The following is a 25,798-nucleotide window of genomic DNA, read 5'->3' as shown; positions in this document are numbered from 1 at the left end:
TTTGAGCAATCTTTTCAAAAACAAATCTGAACTTATGCTCTCCCCACACACATCTTAAAACCCATTCAGTGGCTTCCAACTGCTCTTAGGATACAGGCCAGAATTTTTAACTAGACCTCCAAGCCCTGCCTACCCTTGGAACCTACCTGTATCTTCCTCTCCTTCCTCATCTAACAGCTCACTGCTTTCTAGCCCTGCCGGCTCTCTTTCAGATCCTTTAAAGATCTGGTCTCTCTCTGCTGCACTGTCTGCATGAGATACTCTCCCCATCACTATGCTGCTTAAATACGTTCTCTTCTTCCTGCAAAGCTCAGTTCGATCTCCTCCTTCACATGCCCTCATACAACAACTAGCTTTCCTTCATAGCATTTTATATTTACTTATAATTTGTTTTTTTTTAATATTTACTTATAATTTGAATGTCTTTTCCACTAGACTGTAAGATCTGAGAGAACAACGATTTGTCTGTTTTTGCTCGTCACTCACTCCTCAGTATCTAGAACTGAGTATCTAGTAATTTCTGATACATAACAGGCATCTAAGTAAAGATTCACTGAATGCAAAGATACGTAAATGGTCTACTAAAAATGTAGAATACTAATGGATAAAAAATATTGTCACCCAGCAATAAACACTCAGTGTTTATTTTCATGCTTTGGCATATGACTTTTCAGTCACTTTTCTGTGAATATACAGACACATATGCAGAGCCTGCCATATTGTATTTCTTATTCTGTGCATTGACAAAACTTTCCATGTGACTGCATATAGGAGGTATGACAGCCTAGTGGCAAATTGCATCAGCATGCCATTTACCTGCCTGAATTCAAAGCCTGCCTTTGCCTTAAGTTTGAGTGATTCATACTGGTTATACTAAATTCTTTCCTTTTTTTTTTTAATGTTTATTGATTTTTGAGAGAGAGAGAGAGAGAGAGCAAGCAGGAGAGGGGCAGAGAGAGAGGGAGACACAGAATCTGAAGCAGGCTCCAGACTCTGAGCCGTCAGCACAGAGCTCAACATGGGGCTCGAACTCACAAACTATGAGATCATGACCGGAACTGAAATCGAGTTGGACACTCAATTGACAGAGCCACCCGAGTGCCCCCAATTTTTTTTTCTTGTTTTTTTTAAATACATTTTTCCCCTCTGCTGGACTTAAAGTCCTTTTGTATTTTTTGTATGGTTATAATTAAATTTTAACATACATATAAATCAAAAGCTAAAACTAATCCATATCTTTACTCTTTCCTAACCAATACAAAATTCTGTAATACTTTAACTTCCAACTATCCATCTCCTGTATTTTACACCACTCAAGGCAGATACATTAAATTTAGCTTCTTTTTTTGCCTCATGAAGTATGCAGTTTAAAATAATTATTATTTTAACAGTCAGGGTTTGTCCAGATATCAAGATTTCCCATGTTTATGAATTTATTTGCTCATCATTCCATCTTGTATCTCTGATACAGAGAGAGGATCTCTGTTGGTAAACTCAATTTTATTCATACAAAAATATGTTCACCTGCCACTTGGTGTTGAAAGATTAGCTGTCGTCTCCGGTTATTTAGAAGATGTGTCACTATCTTCTGGCTCCTGTTTTTGACAAGCCTGTTGTTAGTCTAAATATTATTCCTTTTCAGGTAGTTTCTCTTTTCTCTCCAGATGACTTTCAGACATTCTGCCCTTTTTCTTTGGTGTTCTCTTGTTTCACTATAATAACCTAGTTACAGATTTCTTTGTGCTCCCAGAACTAAGAGCTCTATCTTTCACCAGCTTTGAAAACTACTTAACGTTTAGCGCTTCAAATATTTTTTTCTCAGTTATCTATTCCTTTTTCTCTCCTCTCTTTCTCTGTATTTAAATTAGATTTATCATAAATAGTCTCCTCCAATGATCTATATCTCTTCATTTTCATATTTTCTACCTCTGTGACTTTATCAGTGACATTTTGGATAACTTCCTTTGCCTTTCTATTAGTGCACTAATTATCTCTTTTCCTTTTTCAAATCTGCTTTTTAATGTGTACTTTCCAATGAATAAATCTTTCATTTCTAGAAATTGTATTTAGTTCTTTAATAAATTTGCTAATAATTTTCATGGTACTTTGTTCTATTTTAGTGCTTTAAAATTATTACAATATTTCTTTAAAAATTTTTTTGTAAGTTTATTTATTTTGAGACAGAGAGAGAGCATGAGCAGGGGAGGGGCAGAGACAGAGGGAAAGAGAGAATCCCAAGCAGGCTCTGCACCACCAGCCCAGAGCCCAATGCAGGGCTTGAACCCATGAATCATGAGATCATGACCTGAGCTGAAACCAACTGTCAGACTCTTAACTGACTGAACCACCCAGGCACCCCGAATTATTACAACATTTCAAAAATATTTCTTTTATATTCTGAGCCCAATAATTATATTATCTAAAGTATTTTGGAGCTAAATTCTTCTTTTCTTTTTTTATGCTGGTTTTCATTCCTGGTGCTTGTTTTCTTGTTTGATGTGTCACATTGGTTTGTGAGCTCATTTGTGGGAATTCTTCACAGTATGGTTTAGGGGTGTGCCTTTCCAGAGAGGTACCCTTAGGTAGTAACTATTTATGTTTATTTCTTGTCTTAGAACACTCAGAATTTGTCCATGGTTACAAATTCATAGGAGAGACACTTTTCTTCCACATAGAGCTTAGGCCAATACAAACTCTTTGTTATTGCCCTTGCTGGAAAGTAGATATTTTTCTAGTCCATCATTTCACTAAGTGTATAGCCTTTTGAGGGTGCTTCCTTTACTTGGGAAGTATCAATTTCAACCGCCCACATAGAATGCATGCAAGGTCTTGTTCTTATATGAGTATTAAAGCTAAACTTCTTGACTTGCAAATTCCTGGTTGATATGAAATCTATCAGATATATATTTCTCATTACAATAAATAATTTGTGAGAAGAGATTTTTGAGACTATGCATATGTTGCTTTTCTCATTAAATTTTTACCCACTTGTTTTAACATTCATTGATGATTCTTGCCTCAATCAGTTACTACTATAGTGTTTATAAAAATGGTAATTTTCTGCACTCCATTGTTTATGTGTATTAACTGGCTTTCTACTGTAAGGGCTATCTTTCCCTTTGCCCACATATATTTGTCTATTTGTATCAAAATGGACTCATGGATTCTTATTTTTTGGGATGGATTAAAATCCATTACTATCATTATTTATTTTGATGCTCAAATTCTTCCAGATTTGTTCAGTGGGAGCTATTTCAAGCTGTGCTCTATGCCTATCATTCTTTAAGCTTTTCTTACTTTATGGCACCAACCTTACATTGCAGAGTCTTCTTGTATTTTTTCTGTCCTGCTCTGAAATCAATCAGTAATTCAAGAAATTCTGGTTTCTTTTCATAGAATGGTATTTAGATACCAAGATGTGGGCACTAGATGTGCTCATTGCTTCTAGGTTGTTATTGTTTCTAGGTCCTCTTAGCTGAGAGTACACATGCACTGCACGCACACACTCCTCTGTTTATCTATCATCTGTCTTAAAGCTACAACTTGTATCTACTTTAGACTGATATCATGGGGTTCATTCTAGCCCCTCCCCTTTCCATATTTATAATCCCTTTGCAAGGGATTTGGGAAACATGGCTCCCAAAATCTTAAATATATCTGCTTATATGCTCAGTCATAAAAGTCATTTTAGGATTTCTAATCTATACACACTGTAAAAAATATCTGTTAATTAGAGTTCAATATTTGCCTTTAGTGTGGGTCTACAATAAAACAAACATCTGTGTTCAAAAGGATCTTAGGTTAGTTCTTTTCTTCCCTATTCACTGTGGTTTTGTTATTCATTTTTAATACAGCTAGGTTAATTTATGAGTATGTAAAACACTAATGTGGTTCCAAGAGCAAAAAAAAAAATTATACAAAAGGTAACACTCAAAAGAAGTATCAGTCCCCTTTTTTCATCTACCTAGCTTTACTCACCCATTCTAAGTAACCAAACTCATTAGTTTTGGATTTGTCTTTCCTATTCATTTTTGAAAAGATAGATTTGTAAATATTTTTATGGAGGATTCTACATGTAAGCTCTTAGCCGAGTTTTAGCTTAGCATTCTTCACCATGCAGTGTTTAAAGAATGGCACTCAAGGTGAGATCTATCTTCCATCCATGGATTAGAGTTGGTCCCAGAATTTAGGTATATCTAGATATTACTAAATATCCTAAGTTCTTCATTTTTTCCCCTGATTCCCCTTCCTCCTGCCCTTCTAAAATCAAGGATTAAATGAAGTGAATTAAATACAGGAAAATGGACAATGAAACAGTAAGAGTAATGTGGACACATGTTTTGATAACTGTAAATGAACATCTGGAGGACTGGTCCTTCAGCAAAGCATTTGCTTTACTCACTAAACATGATTATGGAAGGACCTTCCCTTAGCCCACTGTCAGGCAGAAGCTGTTTCAAGGTCTTTATTGCAGTGATCAGGACGTGGGCTAAGGCAAACACTCTCAGCAGTTTTGTGGAAACAAAGATGGCTTCCTCTTTTAGGCAGGGGCTCCTGTGAGGTGTGTGCAGAGACAGTGTGGATTCTGAGGGCACTGGCTGTGGAGAATTGTCTTAAGACATAAATTGTAAACAGTGGTGACAGTCCAGGCCAGAGTTAGGGCTCCCAGGAGATTGAGGAGGAGCGTTCATGGGGCCCACTGGCAACCAGAAGGCCTTCCCCACCCAAGTGTTAATGTACCACTTGCCATAGCCCCTCTTCTAAATGTGCTAGCCCCAGAATTCACGTTGAACCGTGTTGCTGTTTGTTCTATTTATGGTCTACAATTTTTGGTACAAGAGTTGACATTGATAGTGGCTGAGATACAATCAGACATATTTCACATAATTTAGAATTTTAGTTTCAAAGGTTAAGAGCCTTAACAGAAGTTGCTGTGCAGTGAAATAGTTACGTGTTTTCAATCTACTGTACGTTTCTTCAATAATCCAAAGCAAACTCCCAAACAAAAGTGGTATTTGCCTTTAAGCATAATATTGGCATTTTTGCCTCAACAGCTATTTCTCCATTGTCCAAACAGCTTTCTTCAGTTATTTTTGGTGTTTTGAACAAGAATGCAGAGCCCAACTGAAAAAGATTATGAAACAGATAGGAAAAGTCACATAAAGTTTTCCCCCCCTCTTAATGGTTTTTAAAGGATCTGACCCTCTTTGTTTTCTTTTAATAAAAAAAAATTATTTTAAGTTTTTTACAATGAGAAGATAAAGGTAAAGTCTTTTTTTTTCTTAGGAAAAAATATGAGCTGAGCACAAGTTACTCTTCCAACGATTGGCAAACTGTGGCTCGCAGTCCAAGTGCATCCTCTGTTTTCTTACACCGTATAAGGGTTTATTGGCATACAGCTATGCTCAATCTTTTACATACGGTCTATAGCTGCTTTCCTGCAAAACCAGAGTTGAGCAGATAGAACAAGTATCATAGGACCTGCAAAGACTAAAAGATTTTCTACCCTGCCCTTTTCATAAAATGATCGCTGTTCCTTGCTTTTGAATGTGCTGGAACAGAATCACTTGATGAACTGAGTAATTTATCGCTTTTCTGAGGAGTGCTGGTCTGTGTTGGTATTTTCAATAAGAATTGCATAGGATGGGGTACCTGGGTGGCTCAGCTGGTTAAGCGTCTGACTCTTGATCTTGGCTCAGGTCATGTTTGTGAGATAGAGCCCCACATCGAGCTCTGTACTGACAGGGCAGAGCTGCTTGGGATTCTCTCTCTCCCTTTCTCTCTGCCCTTCCCCCACTCTTTCTCTCATGCATGCTCTCTTTCTCTCTCTCAAAATAAATAAATAAACTTAAAAAAAAAGAATTGCATAGGATGTGCTCTTATATATAAACCTTCAGTGGATCCTACTTCTCCTACAATCACATTTGACCTCTTAAAATCTGAAACATGACAACTCCCAAAATTTAGTTGTGAGGACTAAATTTGTTAGCATGCGTGAAGTGCCTAGAACATAGTAAGTGCTACATAAGTATTTGCTACTGATATTGCCATGTATAATTTGCATGAATCAATATAATCACAGACCAAACTTTTATGTTATTGATTTAACAATAAATGCATAGAGGAGGTTTGGTGATTGCCCCTTAGTGCTGAGCACTGAGTTAGGCACTGAGACTTAACTAGTGATCACAGTTGAAAGGATTCTACCCTCAGTCCACTCATGTAGTCTGGCAGGGACTCAGCACTCTTGGAGAAGAGTCAGTTTTGCCTTGGGTATCATCATTATGGTTGAACAATAGCCAGGGCTCACGATTGTTCTGAAGGTATGTTATTACTAGGACCACCTATTTCCCGTTAATAGTTTCATGATTTCTGGGCTCACTGTTAAGAGATAAATTTGAAATGTTAACACCTTTTCCACCAGTTATTCTGGGTCTTAGATCTGCCAAACCCAGGATTCTGAGTTCGGTTCAACAGGAGTGGGGATGTGAATTTTGGTAAGGCAGGAGTGAGAAGATCAGCCACAGTATGGGAGAATGGGTGGGGTGTGTAGGCTAATGCTGGCTACATCTTTACTCTTAGAGATTAGAGGGAATGGGTTGGGTCCATTCATAAACCGGACACTGGAGTTAGGTTGTGGGCTGGAATTCATGCGTTAAAGTATTTAGGAGGGTGCCTGACCCCCAGAGCATGCTCTGTAGATATTCCTCTTCCTCTTCCTTTTCCTTCTTGTGCTTCACTATTCTCTGACTCCTTTTCATTTTCCTCGTTATTGTTATAATTACTGTTATCTAGACAGTGGATACCAGCAACAGCACTAGGGTGGACTGGAATATCTCTGCTCATAAGCATAGAGAGAATTTGAGGAAGCACCTCTGTCTATCTGTGCCTGTGCCGAGTGGGGGGAAATGTCTTGAGAATTCATAACGATGGGCCCATACCGTGTTCAAATTAAGCATTCAAATTTACCTTCCTCACATGCTCTGGGAACCTTCCATTCAAGAGATTAATGTAAAAAGTTGCTCAGCGTTAGTAAAAGTAGGGTACCTGGCAGAAGTAAACACAAAATCACATTTGAGGCACATATGTATGACTCAAATTCCAGAGATTGCCACAGATACAGCAATGCCAAGAAAGAGCTCAGAATCCAAACTTGTGAAGCATAGAAGTAAACCATGTGCTATGAATAACAATCAGAAGACACAGAAAGGGTGGTCTCAGAATCCCAGGGGTTTCAATTGTGGAACGATTACATACAGACTATGAAATAAACAATATTATTAAAGTCATAGAAATATTCATTTAAAAAATGAGAGAAGAAGAGATTGAGAGACTATGAAAAAGAGAATATCTGGATTTGAGAAGTGATCAAATAGAAGATAAAGAATTGTGAAGAGCATAAATGGGTAGCCATACCCTGAATCGTGTTGGGGAATCTTTGACCAGAGTCAAAGATAAGACTTTGAGAGACAAAATCGGAATGAGGAGGGGTGAAGGGACTGGTTGAAGCCATTTCTAAATGACAGAGAGCTAGCTGCGTGCTGTGGTATGTTCTTCAGGGTTTTTTGTATATTAGATACACCACTCTTTTTAAAAAATGATGTTAAGTAATTTTATTTATTAATTCATTCAGAAAAAGGTTGAGAAGTTTAGCAAGTTCAGCTTGCTCAATAAACTGGTGACCTGTGTTTGAGGAAGAAAAGAATTACTGTGTTAATTTTAAAATAAATCCTGATCTGTTACAACTGTGTCATAGAAAAGCTGTGATATAATTATGGCCCTGTTTCTCCTCACTTCGCTCTAAGCATTTCGTAGCATTTCATGGAAGCACAGAACAAGCAAAGATAGTCTATGAAGCATGAGGCATTAGACACATCATAGGTTTCTGGAGTCTGTGTAACATGCTCAGAGGAGACGTCAGAAGGTGATATGAATTGCTTCCCAGCCTGAGGTTTCAGAGAAGAAATAAAAAACATTTTCATCAGAATACTTTTTTCTTCCCATACTGAACCTTCCTTTTTCCATCTTGCTTTCCTTTTTACTTACTGAGATCACTATGACTTAGAATACAGCACAAAAGCTTTGTGGTCAAACATCTCTTGATGTAAAATCTTCCCTGGCTTGTTACCTAGGTCTGCAGCCTTAGGCACACAGCAGTGCGCCCTTATCTGCAGGAGACGCGTTCCAATACCCCCAGTGGGTGCCTGAAAGCACAGACAGTACCAAACTCTCTACATCTGATGCTTTTTCCTATATATGTACACCTATGATAAAGTTTAATTTGTAAATTAGGCACAGTAAGAGATCAACAACAATAACTACTAATAAAAGAGAACAATTATAACAACATATTGTCATAAAAGTGCTGTGAATGTGGTCTCTCTTTCTCTCTCCAAATTACCCTGGTGTCCTGTTCTCATTTTCTTCCTGGGACGATGTGTGATGATAGCATGGCCGCCCACGTGGTGAGATGAAGGGAAGGGGATGACGTGTAATGAAGTGATAGGCTGTTGTTGACCTTCTGATGATACCTCAGAGGGATGATCATCTTCTCCTAGACCGAGTTGACCTCAGGGATAAAGGAGGACCATGGATAAGGGAGGACTACTCCATTAACCTCCCTATGCCCTAGTTTCTTCACTGGAAAAAGCAGCATAGTAGTCAAAATAAGCATATGCCTAGTTGTGAGAATGAAATGCTAGCACATATATGACATGCCTGGGCACTTAAGGAATGTCAGGTTCTACCCCATTTTCCATTTCCTTTTTTAAAAAGTGTATTTATTTATTTGGAGAGTAGAGAAAGAGAGAGAAAGAGAGAATGAGAAGGGGTAGGGAAGAGAGAGAGGGAGAGAGAGAATCCTTAACAGGCTCCCCTCTGTCAGCACAGAGCCCAACTCGGGACTCAGTCCCACAAACCATGAGATCATGGCCTGAGCCAAAATCAAGAGTCGGACGCTTAGCCAACTGAGCCACCCAGGTACCTTTCCGTTTATTTTTATTATTATTATTTTAATGTCTTGATTTCAAGGAGAAAATAGCATACAGAATTCAACAGATTATCTTACATGATCAACAACTATTTGTTGAACATTTGGATGTGGCTTCTTTGAGACTCGAGGAGAGAGTCACAATTCTGTGGAGAAGATTAAGAAAAACTGCGTTAATGAAAAGAATGTTTTTATCACAAAAAAGGCAGAAAGTTGATTTCTGTTTTTCTCCTTGATGTGAAGCATTACAATTCATGTTTTCAGGAATTCAGAGAGACACGAGGCAGAATCGGTCACTCAGAAAATAATCATTGAACACCTGCAAAGTACGTTATACCTGTACATGAAATGACAAGATTTCCTGAGGGCAAGGGGATGAGCTTCACCTCTCAATATACTTCAAGTTTTCTTAGTCTTCCCCTCCCCAGTACTTAATGAGCCATTTTAGAAGGATTTTGACACCTTGTCTGTGGGCTGTTGGCCTCCAGCAACTTTTACCATTCTTAGCCTGTGAATTCTCCAGTGGTAAGAAATCATAGTTTTTCCTTAAATAAGTTTTCAAATGTCCTCATTTTTAAGAGCTAGTAATGTGTGTGTGTGTATGTGTGTGTATACACACACATACACACACACATATAAATATATATACACACAATTTATACACACACACACACACACACACACACACAGACAATTTTTCCATCGGGCACCACTATGGGCATTGCTATAGATTTTGGCAGTCTGTCCCCCTTAGGAATGCTTGGACTCATGTGATCGATACCTTCCTTCTTGTCTAAGGATTTTGTGTTAAACATCTTATTTCTATACCTGCAGTCCTGTTGAGCAGGTGTTTCGACCTTAGAAATTGCAAGATGTCAGGATCTGTTCTTTATGGATGAATCGGAATTACAGGGATGATTGAGTTATTGCAATTTTTCAGAAAAGCAACAACCAAAGTAAACACATACCCAAATCATGTCGTACTATCTACAGAGGTGAAAATAAAAGAGAAGGTAATACACTGGCTTCTGAGGTTGAGCAAGTTTTATTTTTAAACCAAGATAGTAAGGTGAAATAGCCTCTCTTGGGTCAGTATTATCTTGGAAAAATCAGGAAATAACCAGGTAATTGTACAAATAAGTTTTAGAGTAAACTCTATATAAAAGTATTTTAAAAGGACCATATATTTTCACTGGAAGTAAAACCTATTTTAAGTATTTTGCATTGGGGTAAGTAAAGCTTGGAGAAGGTAGTGGGAAGAAATGGTGGGGGGCAAGTGGAGAGATAAAAATTGAGGCAAAAGTCTCAGAGATGCAACTGTTTTGTGGGGAAAGAAGGGTAATTTTATTGGGATGAAGAGTGAGATAAATATGGATAGGTCAAGTGGATTTGAATTATGGAAGGTTTTGAAGAGTACAATGAATAGTTTAGGTTTAATTTGGTAGGTGAGGGAGGGAAGAAATAATCTTAAAATTTAGAATTGGGAGGTACTTTGAGAGTTATTTAGGTCAATCAGTTGAGAGGTTGGTTGAGACTCCTCGGTCATGCCTTTGAAGGTTGACCTGCACCTGCTTTTATTGACAGAGATCTGTGGAGGATCTCTGTCTTTCCCAAGGCAGTATCTATGGAAATCTTGACCGTTAAAAAGTGTTTTCTTTCTTTTTTTTTAAGTTCATTTATTTATTTTTGAGGTGTGTGTGTGTGTGGGGGGGAGGATGAACAATCGGAGGAGGGACAGAGAGAGAGAGGGAGACACAGAATCCGAAGCAGGTTCCAGGCTCTGAGCTGTCAGCACAGAGCCTGATGCGGGGCTTGAACTCACGAACCACGAGATCATGACCTGAGCCGAAGTTGGACGCTCAACCGACTGAGCCACCCAGGCGCCCCTATTTAAAATTTTTTTTAACGTTTATTTATTTTTGAATGACAGAGACAGAGCACAAATGCAAGAGAGGCAGAGAGAGAGGGAGATACAGAATCCGAAGCAGGCTCCAGGCTCTCAGCCGTCAGCACAGAGCCTGACACAGGGCTCAAACCCATGGACCGTGAGATCATGATCTGGGCTGAAGCCAGACCCTTAACCGACTGAGCCACCCAGGCACCCCAAAAGTTCTTTCTTGAATTGAGTTGAATCTGTCTCCTGTGGGCATACAGAGCACTCCTAATCCCCCTTTTGTATGTCAGTCATTTAAATAGTTGAAGACAGCTGTAGTGTCTTCTGGTCTCTTACAGCTTTTGAGCAGAGAAGAAATGTAATGAATGTGATGTTTATGGGATTGTCAGTAACTGTTAAGATGCAGGGCTCTGAATGACAGCTGAAATGCTCTTTTGGCTCTGGTTCAGGGATTGGGCTTTACATACCTGCAAATTGTCATGGTATCATTCATCCCAGGTTGGATATAGGACAAGTCAGTATGACTTTGATGTCATGTTCTTTTTAGTGGCAAGGCTTGACATTCTTTCCCGCCCTCCCTCCCTCCCTCCCTTCCTTCCTTTGTCCTCCCTTCCTTTCCCCCTTCCTTCCTTGCAAATACTTCTTCTCTTCTGTGAAAGGAGTTGCATAGCACAATGGCTAAGTGGTTCAGCCCTTGGAGTTGGTCCTGGATTTTAATTTCAGCTTTCCCAGCTGCTCAATGTGTGATGATGGGCAAATTATTTAACTTTCCTAAGTTTCTAACATTTCTTTTTCAATGGAGTGAGAACACCTACCTTGTAGTATGAATATCAGGCTTAAATGGAAAAGACACAAAGAAAGCATCTGATGAAAGTGGTCACTAAATGGCAAGTCTTTTTATTATTGTAAAAAAAGGAAACCATGACAACTGTTTGCCTCAGTCGATAAATAAATAACTATATATATTTAAGCTTAATAACTAAATAACTATATATCTATATCAATGCCTATCGAGATCTATATCTCTCTCTCCCTCTTTATCTCTATAGATAAATAGATGGATAGATAGATAGATATAAAGATATATTTATATCTATATATCTCCTTATATTTATTTTTATTTTATTTTATTTATTTTTTTTTTAAAAAAAATTTTTTTTTCAACGTTTTTTTTATTTATTTTTGGGACAGAGAGAGACAGAGCATGAACAGGGGAGGGGCAGAGAGAGAGGGAGACACAGAATCGGCGGAAACAGGCTCCAGGCTCTGAGCCATCAGCCCAGAGCCCGACGCGGGGCTCGAACTCACGGACCGCGAGATCGTGACCTGGCTGAAGTCGGACGCTTTAACCGACTGCGCCACCCAGGCGCCCCACCTTATATTTATTATAAGGAGTTGGTTCACATGATTAGGGAGGCTAAGAAGTCCCTAGGTCTGCAGTCAGCAAGCTGGAGACACAGGAGAGCTGATAATGTAGGTTTTAGTAGAGAAACTGTTAGGTTCCAGGTCCCAAAAGAGCCAGTGTTGCGGTTTGAGTCCACCCCGTTGTTCCCTTTCACTTAGTCTTCTGTTCTGTTCAGGTCTTCAGTGCATTGGATGAGGACCACCCACATTGGGGAGGGCAAGGTACTTTACGCAGGCTGTAGATTCAAATGGTAATCTCATCCTGAAACACCCTTACAGACACACTCCGAATGACATTCGGTTCCATTCAACCAAATGTCTGGGCATCCTGCGGACCCATCAGGCTGACCCATAAAATTAACCATTCCACTAAATAACAGACTTCTAGGAAGTAAGAGGTTCCGCAAACAAATAATAAAAACAGAATAAAGGAAGAGAATGATGGAGGGGTGCTGTCGTAGATAGGGCAGACATCTGTAAGGGATGCTCTGAAAGGTAAGCCTCTGCCAAGACTGGACTAAATGAGTGCTAAGCTCACTCTGATTAATGTGAACAAACACAGCTGACAGGAGGCTTCTGTTGCTCACCTGCTAGAGGGACAACTTGTAACATTAATGTGACAGGTAACCAGTGGCCATCCATGTTGCCTTAGGTGAGCACATTTTCTATGGTGGTGGTAGCATGGACCAAACCTTTGGAAGACCTGGAAGCCAGCCCTGGCTGTGCAGAAACCACTGATTCATTCGCTTGTCTCTCTGAACCTCAATTTCTCTTCTGAAAAATGAGGATGACAATGGCACCCCCAAGAGTATTGCCAGAATCAGAATGTGCCTATGTACTGAAAAGCCCTTTTTAGAACCATTGGTAAAATAATGTTAACTCTTAAAAAAAAAAAAAATCTTCAGTGATGCAGCTGAAGCCAGTCTTGGAAATGAGCTCTTGGTTTGGAAATCTGAACTTAACCTCATGAGAGACTTAAGTGAAAAATTGTTCTGTGACCACAGTTTTCCTTCAGATGTCTTGGTTAATGAATGGCCTCGCTATGTATTTTGCTAGTGGCAGAGAAAAAATAATTTGAAGCCACTAAATGAATCTGAATCTGATCAGTTGTAGCGAAAATCATCATGAGAGTTTTTTGAGTGCATACTCAAATAATATGAGTAAAAATAGTACAAGCTCTCCTTTCATTCGGCCTCCAGCATTGGAAAAATAGCAAGTCAGGCAAACCTGATACAATATCCCTGATCCCTAAGTAACTTTCCCAGCGTGATAGAGCACCAGGGTGGGAGGAGAGACCATGTTTGGGCTGTCGTCGTTCATTTTTTTCTAGTGCTTTGCCAGAGGTATAAATTATGTGAGAAGAGGTATTCCTTTTTAACAACACAATTCAATGTAGTTCCCATTCACTGATGTACTTCATGCCAAAAGCGGAGCCAGACAAAGGAGATGGAAAGATAAGATGCAAATTTCTCATCTCTCAATGAGTTCAGTCACATCGGAGAGGCAGAAATGGAAACAAATCGTTTGAGTCCAGCACTGTGAATACAGCAAAGCATGTGCAAATGCAGAGACAGTGAAGAGGGGCAGATAATGAGTCCTATCTGAGGACTGTTGGAAAAGCTGCATGAAGTAGTGACGTGTGACCTGGGTTTTGAAGGATGAATAGGAGTTTATCTGGCAGAAAAAGGCGGTTTCTGGCAATTCTCTCTTTTTTATTTTCATTAACTATGTTGGTGAATACTTTTATCCGTAAATACATTGTACCTATTTCTATATAAAGCATACTTAGGTCACTAATTTGAATGCTATTAGAACAAAAAGAATAATATGATATAAAAGGAAGAGTTTTAACTTGTAATTTCCTGTCATTTTAACCAGAGTAGTACCTCCCCCCCCCACACACACATACACAACTCTCTTTATATCATTCTGTTTATTTTGTTGTTGTTTTATTTTGTTTTTATGAGTAAGTGCCATACCCAGTGCAGAGCCTGGTGTGGGACTTGAACTCACAACCCTGAAATCAAGACCTGAGCTGAGATCAAGAGTCAGATGCTTAACTGACTGAGCCACTCAGGTGCCCCCTGATTCTGTTTATTATTATAAAGCACTTTAAAAAAAATCTGAATTCGGGGTGCCTGGGTGGCTCAGTCAGTTAGGTGTCTGACTTTGGCTCAGGATGTGATCTCATGGTCCATGAGTTCAAGCCCCGCATCGGGCTCTATGCTGACAGCTGAGAACCTGGGGCCTGCTTTGGATTCTGTGTCTCCCTCTCTCTCTGCCCCTCCCCTGCTCATGCCCTGTTTCTCTCTCTCTCTCTCTCTCTCTCTCTCTCTCTCAAAAATAAAGATTTTAAAAAATCTGAATTTATGTTATCTTGTTAGATTTTTTTTTCCCCTCACTGAGAAATTAAGCAGCTGGAAGGCAAGAACGTTATATGTTCCTGGTTGCCCGGAACAGCGCCTGATATGTAGTAAATATTAAATACATTTTTAATAAGTAAATACATTTTATCCAGAAAATTAGTCTCATAATACCAAATTAATAAACAAGTTTAGACTAGACTGATTTATACTAATTCAGGGTTGTTGGGGTTTTGTTTGTGATCCACTGAAAAGCTTTTATTAAGCACTCTGGGGCAGTGGTGGAGGGGGAAGGTTCAGTTCTGCACCTTGTCTGGAGCAGCTGGCCTGGAGCACAGCCCCTGCAGACAGGTAGGGGTGCTTGAATTAACTTTGATTTTCAACACAGAGTTCTACCATGATGTCAGTAGCACAGTAAAATTGGGATAAAATTATTGTTAAAGAGACACTTTTCAAAAGGGGTGTTTAGGTCCTAAATGCATTTACAGTTGGAAGGGAAAAAGTTTTAGAGGGACAATTGGAAATGTTTGCAAATGGCACATACTAGCTGTGGATGTCACAGCAGGGGGAAGTTCTGTGGGGACACTGCTCCATTTTGGAGACTTTTTCCCCTACTTTCTAAATTTATGTAATGTTGAGTACCTCACAGAAGTCTGTATAGCCCTGTGGCTAAAGCTCAGATTTTATAATTTTTTTAATGTTTGTTTTTATTTTCAGAGAGACAGAATACGAGTGGGGGGGAGGAGCAGAGAGAGAGGGAGAGAGAGAATCCTAAGCAGGCTCCACACTGTCAGCAGAGAGCCTGATGTGGGGTTTGGACCCACAAACTGTGAGATCATGACCTGAGCTGAAATCAAGAGTTGGATGCTTGGGGCGCCTGGGTGGCGCAGTCGGTTAAGCGTCCGACTTCAGCCAGGTCACGATCTCGCGGTCCGTGAGTTCGAGCCCCGCGTCAGGCTCTGAGCTGATGGCTCAGAGCCTGGAGCCTGCTTCTGATTCTGTGTCTCCCTCTCTCTCTGCCTCTCCCCCGTTCATGCTCTGTCTCTCTCTGTCCCAAAAATAAATAAGCGTTGAAAAAAAAAATTTAAAAAAAAAAAAAAAAAAAGAGTTGGATGCTTAACCGACTGAGCCACCTGGGTGCCCCTAAGAGCTTAGATTTTAAAGACATGTTACTAGGGTTTGCCACTCCTTCACTGTGTGACCTCCCCTGAGAAAATCACTCAGCTGCGTGTATCGTACTTTTCGTCCTGGAGTGGGACTGAGAATAATTATATGTGTCTCATAGAGCTGTTATGACGTACATCACTAGACGAGAATAGAGGGCTTAACGTTTAGTATCGTGATGTACCTGTCAGATAGGGAGTTGTCATTTTCTCCTGGGGCCCCTTGTCATGCACATCCAGAAGCTGTAGGACCTAAAGGGAATTGCTCCTTTGGATGCTATCTGTGACCTCAGTGTTATGTTTGTGACCTAGCCCATATATTGGGTGCTTTCCTTTTTTTTCTTTTTTCTATGTTTATTTGTTTACCGAGAGGGAGAGAGAGAGGGAGGGAACAAGTAGGGGAGGGGCAGAAAGAGGGAGAGAGAGAATCCCGAGCAGGCTTTGGGCTCTCAGCACAAAGCCTGATGCAGGGCTCCAACTTTGAAATGTGAGACCATGACCTGAGCAGAAACCAAGAGTTGGTGGCTTAACCCACTGAGCCACCCAGGCACCCCTGGGTGCTTTCCTTTGATTGCAGTTAGCTGCTTGTTTGTTTGTTTTTCTTTTTTCTTTTTACACTCCCTGCATTTTCAGAATTGCATTTAGACAAAGACCATGTTAAGCCAAGAGCGGAATTAAAATACATTCAAGAAACCATTTTCCCTGCCCCTTTTCTTTAACTTTAAATACAGTGTAAATTTAAATACTTTAAATGAGAGCAAAAAGGATTTATTTTACTAAAATAACTAATTATAGAATAATGTTTTAACAATAAAATGATATGTACTTACCTCTTTTAAATGCTGTTTTAAATTACATTTGACCGCAGAGTTTTACACAATTATTTACCTGGGCTCCCAAGTGTGTCTGGTTTTCCACCACTTGATTCCTTAACACATTTTAAGATGCTTAATTTTTGTGTTTTTTTTTTTTTCTGATTGGTCTCTCTCCATTTGAGAATGCTGACATCGGTCACATATTTTCCAGTGGAAGGAGATATCATTTGTCATCAGTGCTGAATCTGGGCTGTTATTTTTTATTTTTTATTAAAAAAATTTTGTTTTTAACGTTTATTTATTTTTGAGACAGAGAGAGACAGAGCATGAATGGGGGAGGGTCAGAGAGAGGGAGACACAGAGTCCAAAACAGGCTCCCGGCTCTGAGCTGTCAGCACAGAGCCCGACGCGGGGCTTGAATTCACGGACCACGGGATCATGACCTGAGCCGAAGTCGGCCGCTTAACCGACTGAGCCACCCAGGCCCCCCTGGGCTGTTATTTTTAATAAGATTTGAACATATTCAAAATTTAATAAAATTTGAATATAGTTTGAATATAGTTTTTAAAAGATTCACTGCAACAGCTGGAGTTATGTTTGAGATGTGTGATTGTTTTTAAAAACATTTTTTCAGTTATCCATTTATTTATTTTGAGAGAGACAGAGACAGTGTGAGTGGGGAAGAGGCAGAGAGAGGGAGACAGAGAATCCCAAGCAGGCTCTGCACTGTCAGCACAGAGCCCGATGCCAAACTGTGGGGCGCCTGGGTGGCTCAGTCGGTTGAGCTTCCAACTCTTGATTTCAGCTCAGGTCATGATCTCACAGTTTGTGAGTTTGAGCCCCACATTGAGCTCTGTGCTAAGAACACAGAGCTTGCTTCAGATTCTCTCTCTCCCTCTCTTCATCCCTTCCCTGTTTGCATGTTCTCTGTCTCTCAAAATAAGCAAACTGAAAAAAAAACTAAGAAAAAATAAAAGAAACTGCCAAACTGTTTTCAGAATCGTTATAACATTTTATATTCCCATGACACAATGTATGTGATCAGTTTCTACACATCCTTGTCAGCATTTATTATTATCACTGTGTTTTATTTTAGCCATTTGATAGGTATGCATAGTGAAATCTCATTGTGGTTTTAATTTGCATTGCCCTGATGGCTGATGATGTTGAATATCTTTTCATGTCCTTACTTGCCATCAGTATATTCTCTTTGGTGAAGTATCTGTTCAAGTATTTTACCAATATTTTAATTGGCTTGCTTGGTTGTATTTACTAGTGAGTTTTGAGAGTTCTTTATGTATTCTAGAAACTAATCCTTTGTCAGGTGTGGTTTGCAAATATTTTCTCTGTCCGTAGTTTCTCTTTTACTCTTATTTCCATGGGCTTTCACAGAGTACAAATATTTTATTTTGATGAAGTCAAATTTATTGACTTTTCTTTTTATGGATTTGTACTTTTGGTATCAACTCTAAACATTCTTTTTTGTTTGTTTGTTTTTAATGTATTTATTGTCAAGTTGGCTTCCATACAACACCCAGTGCTCATCCCAACAAGTGCCCTCCTCAATGCCCATCACCCACTTCCCCTCTCCCCCGCCCCCCATCAACCCTCAGTTTGTTCTTTGTATTTAAGAGTCTCTTAACTCTAAGAATTATCTTGCTCTACATTCTATTTTGTTCCTGAGTTCTGTAATTTTTACTTTTTACATTTAAGTTGATAATCTACTTTGAATTTTGATGTAAGTTATGAAGTTTAGGTTAAGTTTTATCTATCTATCTATCTATCTATCTATCCATCTTTCTATCATCTATCTATCATTTGTCTATCATCATCATCTATCTGTTGCATGGATGTCCAATCGCTTGAGCACCATCTGTTGAAGTAGTTTTGCACATTTGTATAAAATCATATTTAGATTTAAAATCATAGAGTTGTGGGGCGCCTGGGTGGCGCAGTCGGTTAAACGTCCGACTTCAGCCAGGTCACGATCTCGCGGTCCGTGAGTTCGAGCCCCGCCTTGGGCTCTGGGCTGATGGCTCAGAGCCTGGAGCCTGTTTCCGATTCTGTGTCTCCCTCTCTCTCTGCCCCTCCCCCGTTCATGCTCTGTCTCTCTCTGTCCCAAAAATAAATAAACGTTGAAAAAAAAATTAAAAAAAAAATAAAATCATAGAGTTGAGCATATGTGTATGAGTCTATTTTTGGCTTTTCTGTCCATTTCATTGACATATGTGTCTATCCCTCTCAAATATCACATGTACTGATTACTATAGCTGTATAGACAATAGGCTCAATATCTGGTAAAATGGTTTCTTCCACCCTCTTCTTTTCTTCATGATTGTTTCAGCTATTCTAGGGTCTATGACTTCCCATGTAAATTTTAGAATAAGCTTGTCTATTTCTAAAACAAACAAACAAAACTTTTCTGGGATTTTGGTAGGAATCACATTAAGCCTGTAGATCAATTTGAGGATAATTGACATCTCTACTATGTTCAGTTTTTTAGTCCATGAACACGGTAAACCTCTTCATTTATTTATATCTTCTTTTATTTCTTCAATCAGTAGTATAATTTTCAGCACACATATTTTGCAAATGCTTTATGTGCAAATATTTCATTATCTTTGGAGAAATTCTAAATGGTATTTAATTTATTATTTTTTCCCACTGAATGAGCACAAATTATATCCCATTGTGATCTTGATTTTTTAATTACTGTGATCACTAATGTAGTTAAATATTTTCTTCATTCATTTATTGTTCATATATATTTCTTATTCTCTATTCTTATTGTCTATTCATGATTTATTTGTTCTCAGTACTGATTCTTTTCCAGTTTCCTATACTGTACTTGTCTACTCCCAGTTGTAACTTGTCTTTTTATTTTCTTTAAGGTGTTTTTGATGAACCACTTTAAAAATTTTAATATCATTAAATTTATCAATCTTCTAACGTATAGTCAATTAATTTTTTTGCTTGCTTTGGATCCATATAGAATTTATATCTCCAGGTCAAAAAGACCTGAATGAGCTAAATAAATAGAAAATTTTTATTGAAAATAATTGTAAGATAGAAAATACCAGTTTTCATCATCCTCTTCTAAATGAGCAGGGGGAAATTGTTCCTTTTTAAGAAAGACCCAATGTACCCAAACAATTAATTAAAAAGTAAAACAGTATCCACCAATAGTTTTGGAAATTAAAGAAAAAGACTCTCCATTTGAAGTTCCCCCATAAAAACTGAGAGAAAGAGATTCTTAAAGCTTCAAAAGATTTTAATTTTCCTTGATTATTTCCAAAAACTAAATTAATTTTTATTCCATGACTTCTGGCAATACTACTATAATATTTCAGTGTAGTAGCTTTGTATTTGGTTATTAAGGAAGGGAGATTTGGTGCCCCAAAATGTAATATATAAACTTTGGATTGAGCTGTTCTGTTGAGCTTTCATAATGAGTATCTGATTATTTCATTGGCAAATACATTTTTTTCCCCTTCTAGTAAAAGGATCTAGGTATTCCATGCATATTTATGTCTGGGGGGAAAAGAAAAACAAGATTTTTTTTTTTTTTTAGCATAATGTAGCCTGGTAGGCCTAGGGACATATACTGAATTGCCTACTCCAACCATATAGGTTGATTATGTTTCCTCTGGGGGAAAATATATTCAATTTATTCATAATCACTTCTGTGTTTTGGTTTTCATTATATGAATGTATTTCAAATATTTTTTTATTGTCATTTTAATGTTAGATTACAAACAAAATAGGGATTTACTGGACAATTTCAAGAAGTTGACATGGTCACAAAGAAACATGCACCCACTATTCGTGATTGCCAGTCTTAATATGAACATTGAGCAAAGTTATGCAGCCCATTTGAAAGCACAAACTAGGGTATGAATCAATGCCGCTGAAGGTACTACCAATACTGAAGAACTCTAAGGGTTCTGAAATACACTAAAGATATGTTAGTATCTTGGCTCTGTGTGACGGTTAAGTGGTGGTTTTCACCTAGTCAAGCACAGACCACCCTCCATCAGACAGCTCTTGCTTTGTCGCAAAGATCACTGCCAGCTGAGAGTTTCCCTGAGTGTAAAGCTCAGAGTGTAGCACTCTGGCCGCAGGGCATCCTTTCCTGGCTCCTTATTCTAAAGCCTGATTGAGCTATTTAAAAAGATAAATTACGAAGTGATTTTTAGGGACAAAATCTTACCGTTACATAGAGACAATATACGAAAGAATTTGAATTTGGGTAAACTCCTGGGCCCTTTCCCAATTTTCTTCTTCCACAAACCCTCCCTGTGTATCTTTCTTAGATTAAATGCATGGCTGCGACTTTTCCGTGGACTCAGGAAGCCCGTGTTTCTCTTCTATCACTTCCGCCAGCACACTTATCCGCCCAGGAGAGTCGCCTCTCTGCTTTCTGGCCATCTTCCCATCTGTGCTGACTCTCCCACACTGGTTGCTAAGACCTTTCCTGGAAAGAATCTACAGGCTAAAACCCAAATCTGGATGATTTTTCACAGACAGTACTTTCTAAAATACACAGAAGTCTTGAGTTGCCAGGACGGTGTGAACCTGCCAGTGTTTTGCTAACTATTTCCAGAACATTGGCCCTGCTGCCAGCTGTAACCACAAGTTTTCCTAGTAAGAATGCACTTAAGGGAAGAGTTGTAAAAACATGGTTGCTTTCATAGGAACTTTATTGTGTTCTTAGCACTAAGTTATCTGAAAGGTGTAAAATAGAATCACTCTTTTCAAAGTTCCAGCAGTGATATACTTCTCTGGTTTGTGCTGTGCAGAAGTGAAGTTTTTCTGTGAAACGCCAGCTATCGCTGACATTGTAATCCTGGTTGATGGTTCCTGGAGCATTGGAAGATTCAACTTCAGACTGGTTCGGCTTTTCTTGGAGAACCTGGTTACAGCATTCAATGTGGGCTCAGAGAAGACACGGATTGGTATATGTTCCATTATTAGCAGAATAATGTGTAAATGTGCTAGGAAGCGTCATAAGAGATTTCAAAAATTTTTTACAGAGCAGCTTCCAGAATTCCAGGATCAACTATCATGATATTCCCAAGAGCGCAAGTTTGGATCAATTAATATTTATTCTCACTAATTTATGCTGAATGATGCTGTCATTCAGTTAATCATTAAACACATTTTAATTTCCTAAAAAGTCAAAATCTTCTCTGCCTAATAATAATAACTTTTAAAGTTGCAGCTGGTTTAAGAATTTATCAGGTATAAGCTTTCTTTTTATTTAAAAGAATCAGCTGAATCCAGTGGAATTTTGAACTAAGAAAATTGGAAATTGGAAATAGTCTTATAGTACAAACTAATCTTTGCCAAGTTAATTCCAGCCAAGATAAAAAAAGAAACACAAGAAATGTTATGAATCTTTGAGCAATATGTCTACTTTATCGTATACAGTCTTATAGTTCCACTTTTAAATAGCCATTAAGGAAAGCCATTCCTTTGAGAATAAAAATGAACCAATAAATCTAGATCGTTTATCTACAAATACAATCAGATTTGTTTTTTAAATACCAAGTGCCTAATTAGGTGCTCACTTCTAAATGGCTAGAAAATATGTACATTCCTCCTGCCCCAAGATATGTCCAAACTAATTCCTTAAATTGATGCCAAGAATTCTCTTTGAAAATACATAGTGAGGCAGAGCAAAAAATTGTTACAAAGATCAGGCCCTTTATTATGCTAGTTTCACGAACAGTCCACTAGATCTTTGAATAACTCATCATTTCTGGGTGGGCTTTCTCGTCTTTTTTACCAGGTCTTGCACAGTATAGTGGTGACCCCAGAATAGAATGGCACCTGAATGCCTTTAGCACAAAAGATGAGGTCATCGAAGCTGTCCGGAATCTACCATACAAGGGAGGAAATACATTAACAGGTATGTTCTGTTCAGTTCATGTTTTAGCAACATACCTTGCCAAAGATTAGTTTCATTATTTCTTTCTGCCACTTTGTAAGTCTTGGCATAGTGCTTCTAAATCAAACTAAAATCTAAACTTCTTAAATGGCTCTTTTCTCAAACTCAGCATTAAGAATTAAAACCCAGACACCCCATTATTTATGCTTTATGAATATAATATCCCCAGAATGGTTTGGCTGGGCCAGAAGGAGACAGAATGATCCTGAAGGCTGACAGTCTTTGCCAGCTGTTCTGGCTTTTGCCATTCATTCGCTTCTTTTCACCTGTTTTCTCCTCCAGCCACCCCTTCATTTAAACAAAAACACATTTCTACCTTATTTTCAAGGAAGGTATTTTCTTTGGCCTTGTTTTGCCATAAGTAGTTATCATAAAAATATTTGTGAATCTTTGGCTCACTGGTATTTTTGATATAAAAGGAGTGTAAGAATATTGAGATTATAATTATTCCAGCCACAGAGGTTGTCACAGGTTTTAACCTTGGTACATGCTATTTTCTTCTATAGACGCACAACGTACATGATTGTTTTAAACAGTATTGATGCTGTCAGTGGCTTTTAAGTAAACTGTTGAAATCTTGATAATTTCTTTGCCAATCTGAGGCATAATCTTTTTGTTAATACAACAGAAAACTTTATGAAACATAAATCTTATAATAATATTGCAGTATTTCTTTTTTTTTTCTGGATGAAAAGTGTCCCACTCAAAAGTCAGGAATTCAATGATCATTTTGGATCTGTCCCCACTATTCCTAAAAAAAGAGAGAAAGAGAATCTTTGGTTCTTCAGCCCAACGTGTATTGGCCATGGATTTAATATTCTTTATAAATGCTAGTTACTGAAATGATGGAGTATTCAGTTATTTGTCTTACCTCTATTCTGGTGTTATATTTTTCATCAGATCTGTTGAGTAAAGAGTCATTGTAAACGGGAAGATGAAAGTTCATACCTAGTAAAATATTCTTGTAGCTCAATAAGTTATTCATCTTATTGTTATATTTTGCAGAATTGGAAGGCTTTTTATTAGAGATGGTTGGTGTGTGTTTATTTTTTCCCCCAGGTCTTGCTTTGAACTACATTTTTGAGAACAGCTTTAAACCAGAAGCAGGAGCAAGGACTGGAGTGTCCAAAATTGGCATTTTAATCACAGATGGCAAATCCCAAGATGACATTATCCCACCATCCAGAAACCTTCGTGAATCCGGTGTAGAACTGTTTGCCATAGGTATGTGCTATTCATGGTCCTGTTTCCACCATGGCCACAGACACACAACCACTTAAAACAATATATAATGCAAAGTGCACTTCACTGAAAGCCAGAAGACCTGGCTAGTTTCTACTCCTGGCTCTAGGGGGAGCCAGTCTTGTGATCTGAGCCCAGTTTGATTCCATGTAAGATGGAAGTGGTGGGAACTTTCATGCGCCCTACAGTGCGAGGCTCTCTGGGTGAGATACCGTCGATACAGTGTTGTGAAAAGCAGCAAGTGGAATGCAAAAGTTAGGCACATGTTTGTTAGCTTTTAGTTAGTGACGGCTTTATCTTTAATACCGCTTGATGCAGGTCTTTTCTCTGGTAGTATAGGGAGAAACCAGTTCACTGTTTTCGCGGAATTAAAGTCCCACAGCTCTTTAGAAAGCAGGAAGTTCTAGCTACGCAGTATTATTTCTTTATAAGGTATCATTCTCATGGAAAAGGAGACGTATGGCACACATTCAGAATAACTGCAAAACATTTAGATGATGTCACTGCTCTTGATTAAAATGTTTACGTTCTCTTTGGCAGCAGCAAGGTCTTTTACTAAGTAGAGACCAAACAAAACAAAGCAAAATAAAATACAGTAAAACAAGGCAAAACAAAATCCCCAAACAAGCAACAATTCCTCTGACCCATTCCTAGATTTTCTACTGGAAATGTGGTTTAAAGAGTGTTCCATTCAAGAAGTTTGTGTATCAGCCATTGTGGTGGGTGCTGGGGCGCAGAGATGAGCTGCGCAAAATCCTTACAAGACAAATTCCTTCCAAGTCATCATGACCTTTTCTTCTGTTTTCCAAGCTGTTTGCAACAAACTATTTAGTTTGGAAAGGTGAGAGAGAGAAGAGATGTGGGGCTATCTTCCCCAGAATATACATGTTGTTGTTGTCAGGGTTTTCTTTTTTCCTAGAATATTCTTTTTCTTTCCTTTTTTTTTTGTTTTGAGAGAGAGGGAGAGAGAGAATGTGCACACATGCATGAGCGAGCAAGGACCAGAGACAGGGAGAGAGAGAATCCCAAGCAGACTCCATGCTGTCAGCACAGAGCCCTACATGGGGTTCAAGCTCATGAAGGAACTGTGAGATTGTGACCTGAGCCCGACACCAAGAGTCAGATACTTAACCACTGAGCCACCCAGGCGCCCCTCCCTAAAATATTCTTATATAAATACAAACTTGTTGGTTTTACCTAAATGCCATCAAAAGCATTATTGACATGAAGCTCATTGTCTCTTCATGCACTCAGTGTTATTGTGCTCCTGTGGACACAGATCCAACTGTACAGTTTTTAAACATTTTTGTTAATTTTTTTTAATGCTTACTTATTTTTGAGAGAGAGGGGCGGGGAGGGGCAGAGATAGGGGGAAAGAGAGAATCCCAAGCAGGCCCCACACTGTCAGTGCAGAGCCTGACATGGGGCTCGAACACACAAACCGTGAGATCATGACCTGAGCTGAAACCAAGAATCAGACGCTTAATATGCTGAGCCACCCAGGTACCCCAGCTATACATTTTAGAAGCTTTTGTTGAAGTCCTTCAGGCAAGAAACATCAGAGAAATTTACTTAGTTTTTATTTTTTATTTTATCCTTTTGTCCAACAGAGGAAATCCTTTTGGATGACCAACTAATGGGGTTAATTTATGTGTTTAGTCTCCATCCTGTTGTCTTATTGGTAATGAATGCATGAGTTTTTAAACAAAACTTTCAGTGACCTCATACAGATGTGATTTGGGCTTTTTCTCTGGAAATTACCTGGAAATCATTAGTATTTATTATCTTATAACCCCCTGAAGCAAATAGCTTGGAGACAGCCAGCACTTTGTCACTTAATATGCCGAGGTTGGAGAATAAATTACATGGTACAGCCAGGCATCTAAGAAGTAATTCATGCTGCCCTAGGTAATCTCTCTTCCTTGCTTCCACAGTACCTTTTTTTAAAGAAAGTACACTTAGATGATTACAGTGACAG

The 25,798-nt window shown here is 38.7% G+C and overlaps 1 protein-coding gene across 4 annotated transcripts in view; it reads left to right on the top strand.

The window, feature by feature from the left end:
• COL14A1 (collagen type XIV alpha 1 chain) overlaps positions 1 to 25,798 on the top strand; it is a 212,306-nt gene that overhangs the window by 31,411 nt on the left and 155,097 nt on the right. For all 4 annotated transcript variants that reach the window (XM_030304294.1, XM_030304296.1, XM_030304293.1 and 1 more), the window contains exons 6-8: positions 21,428 to 21,583; positions 22,420 to 22,539; positions 23,638 to 23,802. In XM_030304294.1, coding sequence (XP_030160154.1) covers positions 21,428 to 21,583; positions 22,420 to 22,539; positions 23,638 to 23,802 — 441 coding nt within the window. The remainder of the gene's footprint in view (positions 1 to 21,427; positions 21,584 to 22,419; positions 22,540 to 23,637; positions 23,803 to 25,798) is intronic.

This window comes from Lynx canadensis, chromosome F2 (genome assembly GCF_007474595.2).
Source record: "Lynx canadensis isolate LIC74 chromosome F2, mLynCan4.pri.v2, whole genome shotgun sequence".
NCBI lineage: Eukaryota > Metazoa > Chordata > Mammalia > Carnivora > Felidae > Lynx > Lynx canadensis.
Note: the sequence above shows the minus strand (reverse complement) of the source record. Positions and strands in the feature narration are given on the sequence as shown.